Raw genomic sequence first — 19,771 nt, forward strand, 5'->3', positions numbered from 1 at the left:
TGATTATGAAAGAATATTTTTAGTATTTAATGGTTTATTATGACTTAAATTACAATGGATCTGCGATTGCTTGAATATCTTCTTTTCATGTATTGAGATTGTAAAATTAGTAATTCCCGTTGTTCACCATCGTCCCATAGGCATGGTAGGGTGATGGAATCCTTCTTAACTTTCACAATTCTCTTATGATTGGTTATGAGATTGGTAAATTGAAATTGTTTGCCATTGTCTCCTGGGCATGGTCAGGTGACGAAATCACTTCCAAATCTTCACCACTCTTATCTGTTGATGATTAGATCTATGAGAAGTTCAGAGATATGACAAATCTCTTCTTACCAATTGGATAGGATAGGACTCTGATTCCAGTTGTGTCATTAAATCAATGCAAGGTAGCTTTCCAATTGCTACAAGTGGATCCTTGGCACCTTAGTTTCTCACATTTGAATTTTACAAGTTTTAGTTTAATAATTCATCATTATTCTCCTACATTCTTCAGATTTAGATTACATCTTCTTCTAGTTCTAGTTCTAGTTACTTTCAGATTACATACAAGGTTCAGTTCCCGTGGATTCGACCTCGGTTTTACCGAGATTATTACTACATCGCGACCCTACACTTGGGGTTGTGAACACTTGCTAGAAAGATGGGTGAAATTTTGCTAGATCACACATGCCCTCTCCTTGCAATTTATACATAGCACACATGAAAAAAGTATGCTCAACCATGAAGGTGACTAGATTATCAGGGAGTCCACTCATCGGGGAGACCACCCTTCAACGAAAACAGATAAACCATTTAGTATAGAAAATTGATTAAAAAATCAGGCCAGTCCACTCGTCAGACAGGCCATCCCCTGTACCAAGAGATTTGTATGGAAGGTCTCTTCCCCACATCCACTTTCCTCATAGCCAGGCACGTGCAGGACAAAATGCATTTTGTGTAGGACATCTAAACAGTGCTATAAGAAAAAAAAAGAAAAAGAAAAAGAAATATATATTGTCATCAAAACAACGTTTTAGATGAATTGAGTCTTCGAAAACTGCATGGCCACAAAATGAAATTTTCATAAAGCTGTCGACTAGACAAGGCCTTATCTATCCCTTTATAGTTACCACCCTGAAATTTAAATTTTATTACTCATGAAGCCAAAATAAAAATGCATACACCAGGTAGATTTCACAAGCCATAGATTTTTGTTCTTTCTTCTTTTTTGTTTTACACTAAATTGTTGGCTTCAAGAAGAATGAAAAGTAATAAATAAGTGTTTAGAAATATCATAGCAAGTAATTAATTAGATAATATGTAAATAGACTCAACCTCTACTATTGATGTTGTGACATTCAAGCCTATTAGCTCTTGCAATCACAAACTCTTAAGTAAATTAGAACCATTGAAAAATACCAAGGACAATGCAGAACTACAAAGCAACTGGACAACCAACCATCTGCTAATCAACACTGATGTTGAGAGGGCCCATGAGTATCTTGTCAGTATCGAAAGCCTCTTTGTGCAAGAGGTAAGAGATGTTGTCTGGATTCTGCAGGTTATCGAGGGAGGAGACCATCCTGTCATCTATTCCTCTCAAATCACCATTGGACTTTGAACAGAACCCGGCAACAGAGAATTTCGGAAGTAAACCATCAAATCTGATGAAATCAACATCAAATCGAATTAAAAAAGAAAAAAAATCCGCATCCATAAAAATGCCATAAAAAATCATAAAATCAACAGATTTCCAGCAGAAAATGGGGGAAAAGTGAAGATCTTTCTTAATTATCTCAGCTACCTCATCATGAAACCCTTTGGAAATATCTTTCTGTTGAACTTCACTAAACCAGCTAATGAAACTTTCATCATGAAAGGGCCGCTTGCTCCCTTTTTTCGCATGATCAATACCATTAGCAATATCCATACCCTCCTTCCACTTGATTGCAGTACCAGTTATCTTTGTTGTTCTATCATTAGAGAAGGAAAACGTCTTTGTAAGCTTTGTATCTTCAAAATAAGGGTTAGGAGAAAAGTTAAGTGTAATGGAATATCCCAATTTAACGTCTTTGAAATCCCCAACATCTAGAGAAAGTAAGTACTTGAAAACCTTCAGGTCATCCTCATTCAGAAGATCACAAAGTGCAGGGTGGCTCAAAAACGTAGTTAACCAAAAATTAGGAATAGAATGAATGATATCATTTCGTCTGGTATAGATGGGCCTGCGTATCTCATTGTACTTCTGCTCCACTTCAGCACTTTATCGCTTGCTTCTTCATTGATCTTTTCAAGCTCATCTTGGATTTCTTGAAGCTTCTTGATGGATAGAACGCTCCATCAATGTGATCCAAATCATCTTCATCTCCTCTTTTTGCAACCTTGGATTTCTTACCCTTGTATACTGCCATTTTCCCAAACCCTAATTTTTGCTGCCAACGAGCAAGAGAGAGAGAGAGAGAGGAAGGAAAGAAGCTTCTGCTCTCGAGAGGGAGGGTTGGGAATGGGGAACGGGAGAGAGGGAGGGTTAGGAATGGGGAGCAGGAGAGATCGCGAGAGAGGGTCTTAGGGTTGGGAGTGAGGCAGTGGGATGGAGATTGGGGTTGGAAAGAGGGATTTATGTTTAGTTTTGGCACGACTTAAAACCATGCCAAATTTGGCATGGTTTTAAGCCGTTTCATAACCAAAGACGTACCCATTCCTAAATGGCCTTTTTGTAGTGCTAGTATAGCTGCAGGGCTTACTAGATCTAAGTCATAACTCCCTCAATGGAAAGATACCTCCACAACTCATGAAATTGGTTAGTCTAGAAATTTTAACCTTTCTCACAACATATTGTCAGGTTCCATTCCCCTTCTTTTAGAAGGGATGGTCAGCTTACAATCCATTGATTTTTCAAACAATGCTTTAGAAGGTCCTCTTCCTAGTAGCAAAGCCTTTCAGAAGGCTTCAGCAAAGGTATTCATACAAAACAAAGGCTTATGTGGTGAAGTGAAGCACTACCAAAAAAAGGGGCAAACAACGCTAGTCTTTTATGGATATAAACCGTAGTTGATATTACTACGGTTTTAAACCGTAGCTAAAATATTGCTACACTATTACTACTAAACAGTGGCGCAAGGGGCCCTATAGGGCCTAAAAAAAAATATATTTTATATCTAAGCCGTTCATCTATTTTGAAATATTATTTTAGAATAGAAAACAAAAACTCAGCTTGATCAAAGGCTCAAGTGGACCACACGGTAGGAAACATGGAGATTAAATCACATTTTCTTCCTATGGTGTGGTCCGCTTTGCCCTTCAATATACTTTAAGTTTGGGATCATAAACTGAAATAAGTTATTAAAATTAATAATAGGAATGGATAACTCAAATACATCATGGTGGCCCCACTGAGCTCTTGATAGGACCGTCCAGGTCCGTCTCACGAAAGGATGCCCAAAATTGGGCACGCGCTCAAAAACAGAGCCGTGCCCAATACTCTCTCTCTGTCTCTCTCTCTCTTCGTTCCCTAATCCTCTATCGCTCCGTTCCCCTCTCCCTCCCGATCTCTGCTCCATCTTCTCATTCTCCTCCCTCTCTCTCCAATGCATCTCCGCCCTCTTTATCTCTCTCCATTGCAGCAGTTGTGAAGCTCCTACCCGAAGAAACCCACGCCATTCAAAACCCTTCTCATATCTTTGAGGCATCTTTTAAAACCGAATTTTTAACATTTTTTATTCCCCTAAACTATTTGAAGTGAATAGGTTTTCTGTTTTCTTTCCCAATTTTTAACATTTTCTATTCCCCCTAAAATTCCTTGATTTTTGCTGCACGGATCATCGAATCACTTGAATTGATCGATACACTGTAAATGTATAAAGGCCCTGAGTGTGATATATCACGATACACAAACGATATCTGTGATATTTTCGTGGACACGGGGGATTTTTAAGTATCCCCCTGGTTTCATGTCACACTTGTGGGATGGCTACCTTACATACAAGCATTTAGCACTTTCCTTTCCCGTCTTAGTTCCTCTTGATTGGTTTCCTAAAAAAAAAAAATCCATTTGAGTGTAGAATATGTGATTTGAATGTACGATTTGAATCATACACCCAATTGTATGATCTGTATCATAAATTGTTGGATTCTGAAAGGAATAATATCACTTCTAGATGTTTGGGCATTATGTTTTTAAAACATCAAGGTTTACTTACATGCTATTTAACTTTAGATTGTTTGTAACTTATAATTGAGTGTAGACATGAATATTGCTATCATGTCTGTCATTGTTCATTTTAGTGGTTATATTATTCATGCTTCCTGCTTGCTAGGAATACTAGGCCTTTGCATGCTTATTTCTTGGGTGGTTGAACTCCTCAATTCTCAATAGTATTAACAATGTTAGATGCATATGACAGAATGAGGTTTTTGCTATATGTATGCATTCAAAATGGTTCAAAAGGCCCACGCACACACACGCACAGAGAGACAGAGAGAGAGAGAGAGAGAGAGAGAGAGAGAGAGAGAGAGAGAGTTTTGTACATCATCTGGTTATTTTTTATAATGACAATGGCCCAAAAAAGTATTGAACCTCTTTTCCCTTTCCTTTGTACTTTGCAAAACATTCCAGGCAGAGAATACATTTGGAGATATAAGTGGCAAGGTAGTAGCGGACTTTGGTTGTGGTTGTGGTACATTGGGTATTGCAGGTGCTCTTTTGGGTGCCGAGTGAGTACCTTCTCTCCCTTGTTTGGTTAGAATCTTTTTTGTTTTTCAAGTAAATTGCTTACTCTCTGCTGGAATGTTTTCATTTTGATGCCACCCACTGGTACAAGTTTTGTTATAATCCAAGGTGATTTTGCACATTTTACAAATTTCAACTTTATATGTGAGAGCCAAACGGGATTTTTCAGCATGTAATTTTTGATGAAATTTCCTTTCATGAACTTATTCTAAATTGATGAGATGTGCTTATATGATGTGACAGACATGTGGTTGGCATTGACATTGATTCTCAATCTTTAGAAATTGCTTCATTAAACGCTGCAGATCTTGAGGTAATATCATGTCCTCCACTTTTGTGTTTTGTCATGATATTGATCAGCTTCATGCAGTCACCATCACCACCACCATCATCCAAACCTCATCCCAATTAATTGGGTTGGCTACTTGGACTCACTATATATTATATTTGATTTTTGCAATGAAGTCATGCTTATTTACATTATTGACCATTCACAAGGATGAAATGTGAAGATATTGTACTTTTTATACGTTTCTTTTTCCAAACCACCCGGTTGCTATGTTACATATTTTATGATATCTATGTGCAGGACATATTTGTAGAATAGAGATGTTTCACTGACACATTGCTTCTTGGTTACATATTTGCATGGGCAGTTGGACATAAATCTTATCTGGTGTAACATCAAAAATTTAAAATGGAGAGGTAAACATTTAATCCATTGTCTTGTTCTTTTGTTGAATACTGAGGACAGAAAAAGGGTGCATTTGGAAAAAAAAAAAAATACTATTTGCATTGAACAGAATGGGTTTTGATGGAAATGGTCATTGTGCTCAATTTGCCACTTGCTGCACTTGATGGATTTTTTTAGCAGAATCAGTTTTCCACACTTCCTGAAGACATGCATATTTCCAAATGCAAGCTGACACCATTTAAATAGCGTCAACTGGGAATTTCCAAATTCGGCTAGTATTGTTGAACCCTTTTTTGTTCCCCTGTTTTAATACGGTTGTGATAATATGCCTTCTCCACAAGAGTATTTGGTGCTGCATGTAAAGATCAACTCATGAATTTTACCCCAATGGGCTGCTCCTATTTTCAGTTATTTGTTTGAGATAAGTTGTTTTAACTGATTCAAGTTTCTCCTCATTAGGCAACTCAACTACCCCTGCAGAAGTAAAAGGCTACAAGCTTCAGTTCACTCTCCTTAGATCTCCTATGTGGTTTGAGAACCTGAAAACTTGACTCGGAGGTCCACTGGGTCGAGTCGACTTGAAGACTCATTTGAAAATTCAAAACACTTGAAAGCAAGAATTCAAGAATTAATAATTGGTTTTAATATAAAATGTATTATAAAAATGCATAAATTAATAAAAATATGAAAGCCCTGGAAAAACTTGACTAAACTTGGTCAAGTTTTCAACTCACTCAAAAGGACGATGATGAGCAGAAAAGAAAAGAAAAAGACTTGAAAAAAAGGTTCTGTATCCAATAAATCCTATTTATGTAGGCAAAATAGTCGACGCTGTTGTAATGAACCCTCCATTCGGGACTCGGAAAAAAGGTTCCGACATGGATTTTCTCTTTACAGTTTTGAAGGTGAGAACCAACTATTTGTTCAATGACTTGGGTCATGCTTGTTCTATTTACCTGGTCCTAAGTTTTCTCCTTGCAATTGTCATTGTAGGTTGCCTCTCAAGCAGTCTATTCATTGCATAAGACCACAACAAGAGACGTAAGTAATTTTCTTTACCAGCTTCGGTCAATGCTGTTTTATGATGAAAATTTACTCTCTTCTTCAACTCATAGATAATGGATACACAACGTGGCAACGCCACACGCTCTCTAATATAAACAAAGCAGTCAATGAGAACTTTGAATTGATGAAAACTAGATACTTCAAAACAGGCAATGTATCTACACTGTCCTATTTCTGGAACTTCAATCTTATGTGAAGAATCCATATCTATCCATGTCCATTCCACATCCGTAATATCACATTCACTGTTTATATTTATATGTTATTATTATTTTTTTTTATCAATGATGCATCACACATTATGGTGTCAAAATACTTGTATTTGTTCAAAGTATCCTTGTAGATAAAGTAATGAGAAAGGCATTTTACATGGCTGGATACTTCTCTTTTGTACACCTGCTGTGTTCTCTCAGCCCTCTTGTCCATGGTTTTGAATGTCGGTATCAGTCAACGTATCAGCCTGATGGAAAAATGATACAATACGGCGTCGCGTATTGGTATTGGGGTTGTATCGGCCCGTATCGGTCAGAATTTTTTTTTTAAAGCAAAAAAATATGGAAAAATAAGGAAAAAAAGATATCCAAGAATCTATTATTATTATTATTATTATTTGGTTTTTTGACGTTGTTTTTAAGGGTGTATTTTACCTCTTGGATTTGATAATCATACTCACAGTAGGAGAAAACTCTTCTCTAATAGAAATCCAAAAAGGATATCAGTAGCACTACAAATCCAAACCCAAGCACGTGCCATTCATAACACCAAATCCTACTTTCATCTTAACTCTTCGTTTGTTTTCAATCTCATCTATCTAATCTTGTGTATGAGAACTTAAGCACTGTAGCGTGTGTAGTGCATTACTCTCTCTTTCTCTCTGCAAATGTAGGTGATAGGTCTCCATGATTATGTGAGGTCCATCCACGACTACATCATCCACCTAATGAATGGACAAGCCTGATCTCTGTGTATGTGCGTGTGCGCATGTGTGCAAATATAGTTGATGGGTCTCCATGACTGTGTGATTGTGTGAGGCGCATCCACGGCTGCATCATCTACCTGATGAGTGGATCAGCTTGATTTTTGTGCATGCTCATGTTGATGGGGAAGGCCAACTTATGCACTGTTTGATGTCCCACTTGCTCACCACAATGTCATGTATACTTTGTGGGGTAGCCGGGCTAACCCCTATCTATCTGGTTTTGTGAGTGCAGAAATTTATCCGTTCAACAGTGTTATGTCCTTGAGATTCATGTTTTAGTTGGATATTTCTCATGAATGATCTGATCTTGAGATTCAGGTTTAGGGTATTGAGCAAGGTTTTAAAAACCCTTAACTCAAATGGGACTTGATATGGACCCTATAACAACTCCATATTTGGTTGAGCACTCAATGTGGGCTTTTGTGTTTAAGGAGCCAATTCTCTAGTCTGATTTGTAAGTTTTCTGCATAGTTGAACGTGTGACTGAGTCATTCCTTGTTTATTGATGCAAGAACTTGATTGGGTTTAAAACTCCACTGCTGAGTTTTAATCATGCTATCCAATGTTTCTTTTCTTGTTGTTGCTGCCTTGCGGGGTTTGTAGCACGTGAGACGAGCGGCCTTACGTGATTTCAATGCTAAAAGTGCCGAGGTTTTGTGTGAGGTAAGTGGCAATGACTTGGCTTCAAGTTGTCCTTTTTTAATCAGTAATTTCAGGCCCTCATCTTCTTTCACCTTAAAAGAGTGAAAATGCGTACTATTTTGATCAGAAAATGGTCAAAACGCCTGGGAATTTGGTGACGCAACCAAGACAAATACCCATGTTTCAAATTAGGCATACCACTTCTTGATGATCAACCACAGAATTTCTCCACAAGTAGAATTTTATGCGTTCTGGAACAATTAGCATGGGGTTCTTCTCAGTGTCATGAAGGCTTTTTTCCTTTCTTCTTAATCAATAACCACATTTTATTAAAAACATGAAGAAAAGCTCTTATCAATTTACAAGTGGATAATATTATGGGTGACAATGAGGGGTACTGGGCTGGGTGTTAATGCACTTTGGCCACTATTTGCACATGCATGCTTGCTAGGTGACGATGAGGGGTACTGGGCTGGGTGTTGATGCACTTTGGCCACTATTCGCACTGGTATGTTTGCTAAGGTTGTGTGCTTATGCTATGTAGCCAAACCATAAAAAGGTCCCAGCTTGCACTGATTAGTTTATGGTGTTCACAGGACCAATCGGAGATCCAAAACAGTCAACCAATTGTTTTCTTGGTTCCATATGACCCATCGGGTGTGGCCTATACAGTGGATCAAGTGGTCTATGGGACCAACGGAACCATTTGTCCAAGTTTGAGTTCCAGCCATGGGTATAGCTATATCTAGCCATATCATGTAGCTAGGGCTTATTGGGATGTTAGACACCTCACATACCTTGTATATCTTGTTACCTTTTATATCTTGTTTCTATAGGTAGGGGATTCTGCGTTTACTACTTTCCTTGTATAGATGGTTGTAATCTCTATATATTCAACCCCATTGGGTTGTCTTAAATACACAGAAAATCTTCTACATCTCTCTGTTTTCATGGTATTAGAGCGAAGTTGATCCGAAACTGTCCCTTCATCGTCCGTTCATCACCTCTGCTGCGTCTGGCAAGTGCCTCTGCTCATCCAACCGCCCTTGAATCGTCCGGCCGCCTAAACTACATCGTCTGACCACCCCTGCTGCATCGTCCGGCCATCCCTGCTGCGTTCGGTCATTGTTCCTGCTCATCCGACCTCTCCTGCGTCGTCCGGCTGTCCCTGTTGCATCATCCTGCGACCCTTCTGCTTCAGATCTGCTCGTCCGACCCTGCTGCATCGTCTGGTCGTCCCTACTCACCTCTGCTCACCTCTACGCCTCTGTCCCTGTGCTCCTCTGTTCATCCCTGCTCGTCCGGCTAGCCCTTGCTCGTCCGGCAGCCCCTGCTCGGCCTCTGCTCGTCCAAATCCAAATTCAGATCCGACGCACTCTGCTCGTCCAGATCCTGTTCGTCCAGATTCAACCTCTGCTCATCCAGATCCAGATCCTTTGCTGTACGGTACATCTGAAACTTTCACTCTGCTCGAATCCTGTTCGTCCAGATTCAAACTCTGCTCATCCAGATCCAGATCCAGATCCCTTGCTGTACGGTACATCTGAAACTTTCTTCTATGTATTCCATTACTTCAGATCAATCAATGGATAAGGACTCATCACGTACAGAAGCCCCACATTGTAGTTTTGATGGTACCAACTATTCTCTATGGGCCATCCATTTCAAGAACTTCCTCAAGGGTCGTGGTTTGTGGGGACTACTGGATGGATCTGTTATTATCCCCACAGATGCCACCAAATTAGATGATTGAGAAATAAACAATGGACGAATTATTACCTGGATTCTCGATTCGGTCGATCGGTCCATTGCTGTTGGACTCACACCTCATCGCACTGCTAAAGCGATGTGGGAACATCTCCAATCGATTTATCAATAGAGTAATGCGGCCCGGTTATACCGTTTGGAACAGGATCTTGTTACCCTTACTCAGGGTAACGACAGTATTCAATCATTTTACTCCAAAATTGTCACAATTTGGACAGAGATGACTATGATGGATCCAACATTTTCTCATGACTTTAAAATATTCCAAACTATGCGCGAGAGTGCGCAAGTTCGTTAATTCCTTATGAAGCTACGTCCGGAATTTGAGCATTGTCGGGCTGCTCTCTTGAACCATAGCCCTACTCCTTCATTGAATTCGGTTATTAATGATTTATTAGTTGAGGAATAATGACTGAAAGTTCTCTCAACTCCGGGCTCATCTGATATGGTGCTTGCTGTGTCCACAACTTCACCAACACGTGGTTCTGGTTCCTCTCCCTTGACTTGTCGTGGGTGCAACAAGGTGGGTCATATTGTCGCTCAATGCAAGGAATGGTGTGTTTATTGTTGATGGACTGGTCATGGTATTCAGGACTGCCGTACACGAGCTTATGCATTTTCTTTTGGCCGTGGACGTGGTGGCCGTGGTCGTGCTCTTTTTGCTACGGCTGCCACTATTTCTTCCGAGCCATCTGTTAGTAAGTCTGCATCTACTTCTTCTGCTGAAGGTCTTTCATCTCCATTGACTCCTGCGATGCTCCAACAAATTGTTCAGGCCCTTTCTGCGGCCGGTATGTCAGGTATATCCCCATCTTTTACATGGTTCTTCGATTCAGATGCTTCAAATCATATGACCGGTGATGTATCCCATCTTCGTGACATTCGTCCCTATACCGGCAATCAGGCTATTTCTACTGCGGATGGCACTAGACTACCTATTCAGTCCGTTGGCTCATTGACTTTCTCTCCTTCTGCTCATCGCCAGTTCACTCTTCGTGATGTGTTTCATGTCCCTAACCTCTCCTCCAATTTAATTTCAGTTGGTCAACTTACTTCCAATAACTGCTTAGTCATATTTCTTCCCAACTGTTGTTTTGTGCAGGATCTGGTAACGGGGAAGGTAATTGGGAATGGTAGGCGGCATGGTCGTCTGTACGTGCTTGACTTTGATCCATCTGTCACCCCGGCTCGTTGTTTCTTTTCTCCATCTTCATCAGATATTATTTCAGCAAATAAAATGTGAAAATTGTGGCACTTTCGCTTGGGCCATCGACATTCGGATCGGTTACTTCAGTTAATTTCATCTGGCATGTTAGGGATATTTCTCTTAATAAAAATGATTTGGATTATTCTTGTTCTTCCTGATGTCTTTTAAAAAGTAAGTGTATTTCCTTTTCTTTAAGTACGACAAAATCACCTTCTATGTTTGAACTTGTGCATACAGATGTCTGGGGTCCATCACCAATTATGTCCCTCTCTGGGTTACGATACTATATTATATTCATTGATGACTTCACACGGTACACTTGGATGTACTTTCTGCAATCAAAGTCATAGGTTTTTGAAAAATTCAAGTTATTTCACTCTATGGTGGAGACTCAGTTTCGGGTTCCAGTTCAAACTCTCCGCACTGACTCAGGGGGGGAATATCTCTCAACCGAATTTCGTACCTTTCTTCAAGGTCATGAGATTATTCATCAGACTACCTATTCTGATACTCCACAACAAAATGGAGTGGCTGAACGGAAAAATCGTCATATTGTTGAAACTGCCAACACTCTGATGACAGCTATGAGTGTTCCTCGTTCTTTCTGGGCGGAAGCCATGTTACATTCAATCTACTTTATTAACCGGATGCCAACCAAAGTTCTGAATGGTAAATCTCCCTACTTTGTTCTCACCGGCTTACCTCCTGCATATTCCACACTCCGTGTGTTTGGTTATATTTGTTATGTTCACCTGGCTTCACGTGAACGCAATAAACTATCTCCAAAATCGGTCAAATGTATGTACTTGGGATTTGGGGAAATTCAAAAAGGTTTTCGATGTTATGATCCTGTTTCTCGTCGTGTTCGGGTTTCACGACATGTTAGTTTTTCTTGAACATATTGCCTTTCATTCATCTCTTCCTCCTCCGCACACTCCAAACTCTTCTGGTCTAACCACCTTTCCTGAAATTCCGTTTGCCTCGAGTACTCTCCCTCGTCCATTGCAGGTATACTCACGTCGACCACGTACAGATCCACCACCTATTACTCAACCCGAACCTACTGTACCTGTTGCGGATCCTGAACCTACCTCGATACGTCGTTCTGCTCGTGAACATCGAGCGCCTGATCGCTTGATATGCTCTATGTCTGCCATGAATGCTACTCTGGATACTGTTTTTATTCCTACTTCATATTCTCAGGCAGCCACTCATGATTGTTGGAAGCAGAAGAACTTGCGGCATTGGATGATAACCATACGTGGGAGATTGTCCCTTGACCCACTGACCAACAGCTAATTGGTAGCAAATGGATTTATTCTGTAAAGCTCAAGTCTGATGGATCATTGGATCGATACAAGGCTCGACTTGTCGCTCAGGGATACAAACAGGAATACGGAATTGATTACGATGAGACTTTCGCTCCTGTGGCCAAGATGAAAACTGTTCGTACTCTTCTGGCTATATCTTCTGTTCGCTCATGGCCACTCTCTCAGATGGATGTGAAAAATGCCTTTCTTCATGGAGACCTCCAAGAAACTGTATATTTGAAACCTCCTCCTGGCTCTTTAATTCCTGACAATAAGGTATGTCGCCTAAAGAAAGCCCTGTACGGCCTCAAACAGGCACCGCGGGCATGGTTCCAACGCTTTCACAATGTGGTTACGGGTGCTGGCTTTACTCAAAGTGGTCATGACCCATCCTTATTTTTGCGCACCACTACTCACGGCATTGTTATTGTTCTGGTTTATGTTGATGACCTCCTACTGACTGGTAGCGATGCTACTGGCATTTCGGCTTTAAAGGAAGTTCTGCAATCATCATTCAAGATGAAAGACCTCGGCCATCTAACATATTTTCTTGGACTTGAATTTTCACGTTCCAACCGTGGGATTCTGGTCAGCCAGCGTAAATATACTAAGGATCTTCTCACCTTAGCATCACTGACGGATCAGAAGATGGTTCAGACTCCTTTAGAACTTAACGTTCACTATGGTCGTGATGATGGTGATCTACTTGCACAGCCCGATTTATACCGCCGTCTGGTTGGGAGTCTGGTTTACTTAACTATGACTCGCCCTGATATTGCCTACGCTGTCCAAGTCGTCAGTCAGTTTGTTTCTGCTCCTCGGACTCTTCATATGACTGCGGTGTTGCGCATCCTACGATACCTTCGTGGAACTCTAGATCGATCCCTGTTCTTCTCCTCCACGGCGACTTTGGACCTTCGTGCTTATTCGAATGCTGATTGGGCCGGTTACGCTCTCACACGCTGGCTACTGTATTTTTCTCGACACTTCTCTCATCTCTTGGAAGTATAAGAAGCAGGCCACTGTTTCCAAATCGAGTACAGAAGCCGAGTATCGGGCGATGTCTGCTGCGTGTAGTGAGCTTGTCTGGTTACGTGGACTTATTTCAGACTTGAGCATTCCTCTACAGAATCCTACTCCACTCTATGTCGATAATCTCAGTGCCATTCAGATCGCCTCTAACCCAGTTTTTTATGAACGAACGAAGCATATTGAAGTTGATTGTCACTTTATTCGTGAGAAATTTCAGTCTGGGCTCATTTCTCTTCCACATGTGGCATCCCATGATCAGATTGCTGACATTCTCACCAAATCCCTCACGTCTGCACGTCACTCGTTTCTTGTTGGCAAACTATTACTTGTCGATGACCAGCATTAGTTTGAGGGGGGATGTTAGACACCTCACATACCTTGTATATCTTGTTTCTATAGGTAGGGGATTCTGCGTTTACTACTTTCCTTGTATAGATGGTTGTGATTTCTATATATTCAACCCCATTGGGTTGTCTCAAATACACAGAAAATCTTCTGCATCTCTCTGTTTTCATGGGATGACTGTAAATTTTGTAGGTGGTAAATGATTTGCAGGTGTAAATCATTTACAGCCTGTCCTGTTTGGCTTTAAGCTGTAATATGTTTACAGGTAAATAATTGTCTATGTTTGGATAGCTTGTAATTGTTTAGAGGGATTTCATTTGCTGCTAAAAGTTTAAAATTGTAGCCGCTAGGCTGTTAATGATTTGCAGGTAAATGAAATCATAGCTTTACAGAGAGATCTCATTTGCAGCTAAAAGCTGTAAATGACTTACTGTCTGAAAATTATTTACAGGCATTTTGCAGCATCCAAACATTGCCTGTAAATCATTTACCTGGCCCAATTTACAGGTGTTCAAATGACCTCTTAGGTTGATTTAGTTCTAGGAGTTTCCAGTAAATTGTTTAGCAGCAGGCTTCCTTTATTTAGAAAGATTTTCTTTATTGTTTATATTTGTTTTGAACCTAAATTAAAAAAGTTGGGTCATTGTTATTGCCATTTGTGTTGAACCTAAATTATGAAAGTTGGGTAGTGGTAGGAAAGTAGAAGCTAGCCTGCCTATATAATACAGGCCTTGTGTCTTGAACGGGGGCATGTGCGAATCTCTGCTTTCAGAGATTAGAATATGTGTGATTGATGATTCTTCTACTTTCTTTCGACTGGTTCGATGCCCTAGAAGATTATTGGAGTCTTTCGACATTGTGTATCTAATTGTCTTGATTTCTGCTATTCCGAGGAGTTTCTGTTAAAGATCCTGCTTCTGAGATCTGGTGCATGCATATTTTGCCTTTTCCCCTCTTATTTTGGAGCAAAAAAACTCTGTACAACATCAACCTTGGTATCAGAGTTTCAATACTCAGTCCTGCCTCCAGTCCCAATAAAAAAATAAATAAATCAATAAAATAAAAACAAAAACTAAAAAAGGCAGTTCTTATTTCTCAATGCCCACTCCCATAAGCTACAAGCCCAGGTCCAATCCTACTCTCTAGCATTTATATACTAGAGATATTGTGCACAACATCAAAAGAGAAGGTTATATAGCTCAAAAGAGAAGGTTATGGATTTATGGATTTATTCAAAAGAGCAGGATTTATATAATAGGCAGGATTTATATAGCTCACTTTTGATTTGTACACATAAATTCTGCTGTTCTCTTTTTACTAGCATTTATAAAGTCATCCTCCGCTGAGTAGTGATGCGCGCGGTCCCGAAGGTAAAGGCTGAGGGAATTGATGTTGGGTGGGCAGCTCGCCATGATACTTTTGCCGAGCAAATAATGAAAGTCAAACCTAAAAAGCTGGGACAAGGCTATGATGATGATGATTTTTTTCTGGAACAGTTTCGGTAGTATGCTGTTCATCTGATTTTTTTTTCTGGACTGCAGAACACTATATTGAGACCCGGCCACTGGAACTACAATTTTCTTATGTTATATAAAATCCGAGGAGTCATGGCTATCCTTTACTCAAGAGGCTTATTTCTTACATAACAACAAGGTAAGATCTCACAACTTCTCCATTTTTTTTTGCTATACAATGATGCCATTGTCTCCTGCTTTGTTCCTGATGGCTTCAATTACTTGTGTATTTGAATTATATGGCTCTTCGATGTTCTCCTGATTCTGATGGCTGTGGACATGGTTCATGTTGTATTTTCAGATAGTTGAAGAAGCTTGTACTAATCTCATTTCTAACATTTTGTGTGAATATCTCTATGACTTGTCTGAAGTATTCATAGGTTCTACACCAACTGTCAGGTATGATCCATCCATCTCTACCTTCTCCATCTTATATAATCCTGGCATTATTTGCAACTGGCATGATTAAATCTGTATTTTGCCTCTTATCCCATAACTTATTCTTGTCATGATGGAATTAAAGAATGAATAACTTTCAGGTTGCTGCAAATTTCACATGCCTAAGATGCACCGTCCTTGATGAGAGGCTTAAGTGTAGTAAGCATTCAACTGCAACATTAATTGGTACCTTGCTTCATCAAAAATTTCAGGTTTTATGTTCAAAAATTGCCTTTTCTGAGAAACAGGATCTGCATGAATGGTCCCAAATGTCACTGACTTCACAAACCATAGTTAAAAAAAAAGGATCTCATCCAATGTGTATCTTTGCTATCTCTCATGTTACCAGAGCTGAGGCTGTGTGTGTCGGTTTGTGCAGGGGTCATTCTATTGTGGTGCCGGAGCTGACAAGGCACTTGGACGATCCTGCATTTGGACGATTTCTGCTCCTATTATACTTGCAACCGGTGATCTATTGTATTTTGAAATTTGTTTATTTAGAAATGTGAATGTAGAATGCATTGTATGATGTTTTTTGGTATCAAACTTTTTCTCAGTGATGCTATTTGCAATATGAATGCATCGTTTTCTTTCCAGATTGTATTGATCGGTCAGAGCAGGTTCTTGCAATGGTAACCGACGTCGTTGGTATAAGCTTTTTTCAAATTAGCTACGGATATTAGCCGTAGCCATCGTTCCATAAAACCTCAGCTATTACTAACTTCAGTAATATGCTATGGATTTTGTAATACTTTTAGCTACAGATATTATCTACAGAAAGTATAGCTACAGATTATATCCGTAGCTATTGATATCTATTGCTACGAATTTAATCTGTATCCATAGCTTTTTAACCTTTTGCTACACCAATTGCTACGGACGTGCTATGGACTATAACCGTAGCAATACGTCTTTTGCTACGGTTTTTATCCGTAGCCTTTGCCCCCTTTTCTGGTAGTGAAAGGTTTTCAACCTTGCAATGCCTCTTTAATAAGTCATGGTGATGCAAGGAAAGGCGATAAAGTTGTGATCCTCATTGTTCTTCTCTTCTCAGTATTGTTTCTTTTATTTCCAATCGTTGGCATAATTTCTTCCGTTTATTATCAAAGAAGAAGAAGAATATAGAAAGGGGTTCTTAAAATGAGTAGAGGAAATACATTTTTAACATGAAATTATGATGGGATTGCCACGTTTGAAGACATTGTGGAGGCAACAAATGGTTTTGATGACAAATACTGCATTGGAACTAGAGCGTATAGGAAAGTTTACAAAGTAAATCTACCAGGAGGCCAGATAGTAGCTGTGAAGAAACTTCACCCACTCGAAGGTGAGTATCAATCTAATCAAAGAAGTTTTAGGAATGAGATAAAAGCATTAACGAAAATCTGCCATCGCAGCATTATAAAACTTTATGGCTTTTGTTCCCATGCTCGATTCTCATTTCTAGTCTATGAGTACATGGAAAGGGGAAGCTTGGCAAGCATCGTAAGCAACGATGAAGGAGCTGCACAGTTGGACTGGACTCTTAGGGTGAATGTTATTAAAGGTTTGGCCCATGCTTTATCTTACATGCACCATGATTGTACCTTGCCGATTGTCCATTGAGACCTATCAAGCAACAATGTTCTATTGAATTCAGAACTTAAGGCTAGTGTCTCTGACTTTAGAACTCACGATTGCTGATACCTGATTCCTCAAATTGGACTACACTCGCAGGTACTTATGGATACATCGCTCCAGGTTAGTTGCTAGTACATTCTCCATGCTTTAATAGTTTTATTAGTAATTGGTCTTTATTTTTCTTAAGCTTTTTGATCTTTTGTTGGCACTTTTTTCTTTTTTTGTAAAATAAAGCTTTGTATATATAAGAAGTAATCTTTATAGCACCATATGAAAGTGGCATCCCATGGCAAAAAAACAGAGAAGCCAATCGAGAGGACCACCTGCCATGGTCACCCCAAACACCGAAAAGCCCAAAAAGGGAAACAAGTTATACAACTACACATGAGAGGATCTAATTGAGCCTAACCTACCCTGTCTAGGAATAAGAGCCCACGAACATGAGGATTTAGCTCCCTGATATGCTCAAAAACTGTTGTTACCTGCTTCTGACTACCCTCCCTCATCATCCCATCCGCCGGACTATTTCCTTCTCTTCGAATCACCGAAAAAACTAAGGACACGATCTGCCCCAGCTTCTTAATTCTACTGACCCACGGACGCCATTACCAAGGGACAAAGGAATTGGTAGAAATGAGGCCCACCGCCACCGTGGAGTCCGACTCAATCACAATATTTCCAAACCCACACTCCATGCATAAAATAAGGCCATCGTAAATGGCTCTCCCTTCCACCTTGTTATTCGTTGCCACTCCGTAGCCGGCAGAGAAGGCGAATAGCAACTTACCATCCTCACGCCTAAAGACACCCCCTTCACCTGAACGACTTGGATTGACACATGCTGAGCCATTAACGTTTAATTTCACCCATCCTGCAGCTGGTTTTTTCCATTTTATCACCTCAATTGAGCAAGAGAGGCTGGCCTTCGGCTAACCACTCAAACTGGCCCCAGAAAACCTTTGTTGCACATCATCATGGCCCTCTAGTAGGTTGATAGCACACCACCTGATGCGAGCGATAGAAGCATTCACTGGCATTGGGCGATCATCAAATCTGACCCCATTACGGCTTGTCCACATCTCCCACAAAATCAGGGCTGGTAGAACATGTTTGATAATGGCAGACGCTGCACCTGGAGCAGCCGCGCACCTCTAATGTCTGAGCCGATCCTCAACTGTAAGGTGAGGGAAGAAGGTGATGCCGCAGATGGCTGAAAAATAGAGCCATATTGCATTCGCCTACTGACTGAACAAGAACAGGTGTGAGAGAGTTTCCACCTACGGGCTGGAGCCGGAACCATCATTACAGCAAGAACATCTTGAGGCAATCTGAATGCCTTTGCTTTGCACCCGATCATCGACAGAAATAGCTCCCTTCATCAGTCTCCAATAGAACAACAATATCTTTGGTGGAATTTTTAGATGTCATATCCACTTGTACCACCAGTTACCCTGCACTGTATCCCTACCCAGATGCCACGCCGATTTTGTAGAAAACACACCTGAAGAGTCTAACGGCCAAAAACAGGATGGAGGATCCTTAGTAGTCGTAAAGCCACTGTGGACGATGAAATTGAAGAGATCTTTAGTCAGAAACAGGTTGACGGATGAGGGAGGGCAAGGTCCTGCTGAGCCAATATAGTCTTTCACTTGAAGGGACAGCAGCTCCTGAGGAATAGGTGTACTCACCAAAGACTGAAGAGGCCCCATCCCTGTCTAATTTGTGGACTAAACATTCATCTCGCCATTCCCAACTTGCCATTGAACAGTATTAGCAATCACTAGGAGCTCATTTCCAATCTCCTTCCAAAAAGGAGACACCGAGGAAGATGGGGCAGCCGTTCTACCCTCCTCCAAGTCCATCCGATGCCTAGCACGCATATACAACACCCGTGGGCTATCCTTCTACCCATATTTAACATTCCAAGCCATTTTCTTGCGCAGAGCCTTCATCACCTCCTTCAATTTTCGAATGCCTAGACCACCTTCATCAACAGGTTTCGAGATCTTGCTCTAAGCTACCCACTGCACCTTCTTCTTTCCTTCCGCCCAGCCCCAGAAAAATTGGGCATACCTGTGCTCCAACTCTTCCACCAGTTGGTTCGGAACTTTAGTGGCCGCCATAGTGTGAAGAGAGATACTGCCCAAGACATGCTTGATGAGCATCAACCGACCCGCCTGTGACAAAAATCTGGTTTTCCAACCAGAAATTCTGCTACCCACCTTATCCAACAATGCTTTGAAGGAGGCCGGGGAAACTCTACCCTCATAAAGAGGAATGCCTAAGTATTGCACCCCCGCTTTTGCTTTGGAAAATCCCAGGTTTCTTTCAATTTGTCTGATTCTACCTGTGTTCATCTTAGCAGGATAAAGGAAACTGCTTTTGTTAAAATTTATCCACTGGCCAGATGAGTCTTGGAAAGCCACCAAAAAAGCCTTCATCGTATG

General features: G+C 40.5%; 1 protein-coding gene and 1 pseudogene across 1 annotated transcript; one reads left to right on the forward strand and one right to left on the reverse strand.

The window, feature by feature from the left end:
- Positions 1 to 1,447: 1,447 nt before the first annotated feature.
- Positions 1,448 to 2,393, reverse strand: LOC131230517 (NAP1-related protein 2-like; annotated as a pseudogene).
- Positions 2,394 to 2,850: 457 nt separating this feature from the next.
- On the forward strand, positions 2,851 to 16,233 carry LOC131230519 (uncharacterized). Its single transcript, XM_058226430.1, has 9 exons — positions 2,851 to 2,940; positions 4,598 to 4,695; positions 4,955 to 5,024; positions 5,368 to 5,519; positions 5,865 to 5,887; positions 6,162 to 6,310; positions 6,399 to 6,446; positions 8,053 to 8,112; positions 16,084 to 16,233. The coding sequence occupies exons 1-9, from the start codon at positions 2,851 to 2,853 to the stop codon at positions 16,231 to 16,233; spliced, it is 840 nt and encodes a 279-aa protein (XP_058082413.1).
- The last annotated feature ends 3,538 nt before the right edge of the window (positions 16,234 to 19,771 follow it).

Source organism: Magnolia sinica, chromosome 17 (genome assembly GCF_029962835.1).
Source record: "Magnolia sinica isolate HGM2019 chromosome 17, MsV1, whole genome shotgun sequence".
NCBI lineage: Eukaryota > Viridiplantae > Streptophyta > Magnoliopsida > Magnoliales > Magnoliaceae > Magnolia > Magnolia sinica.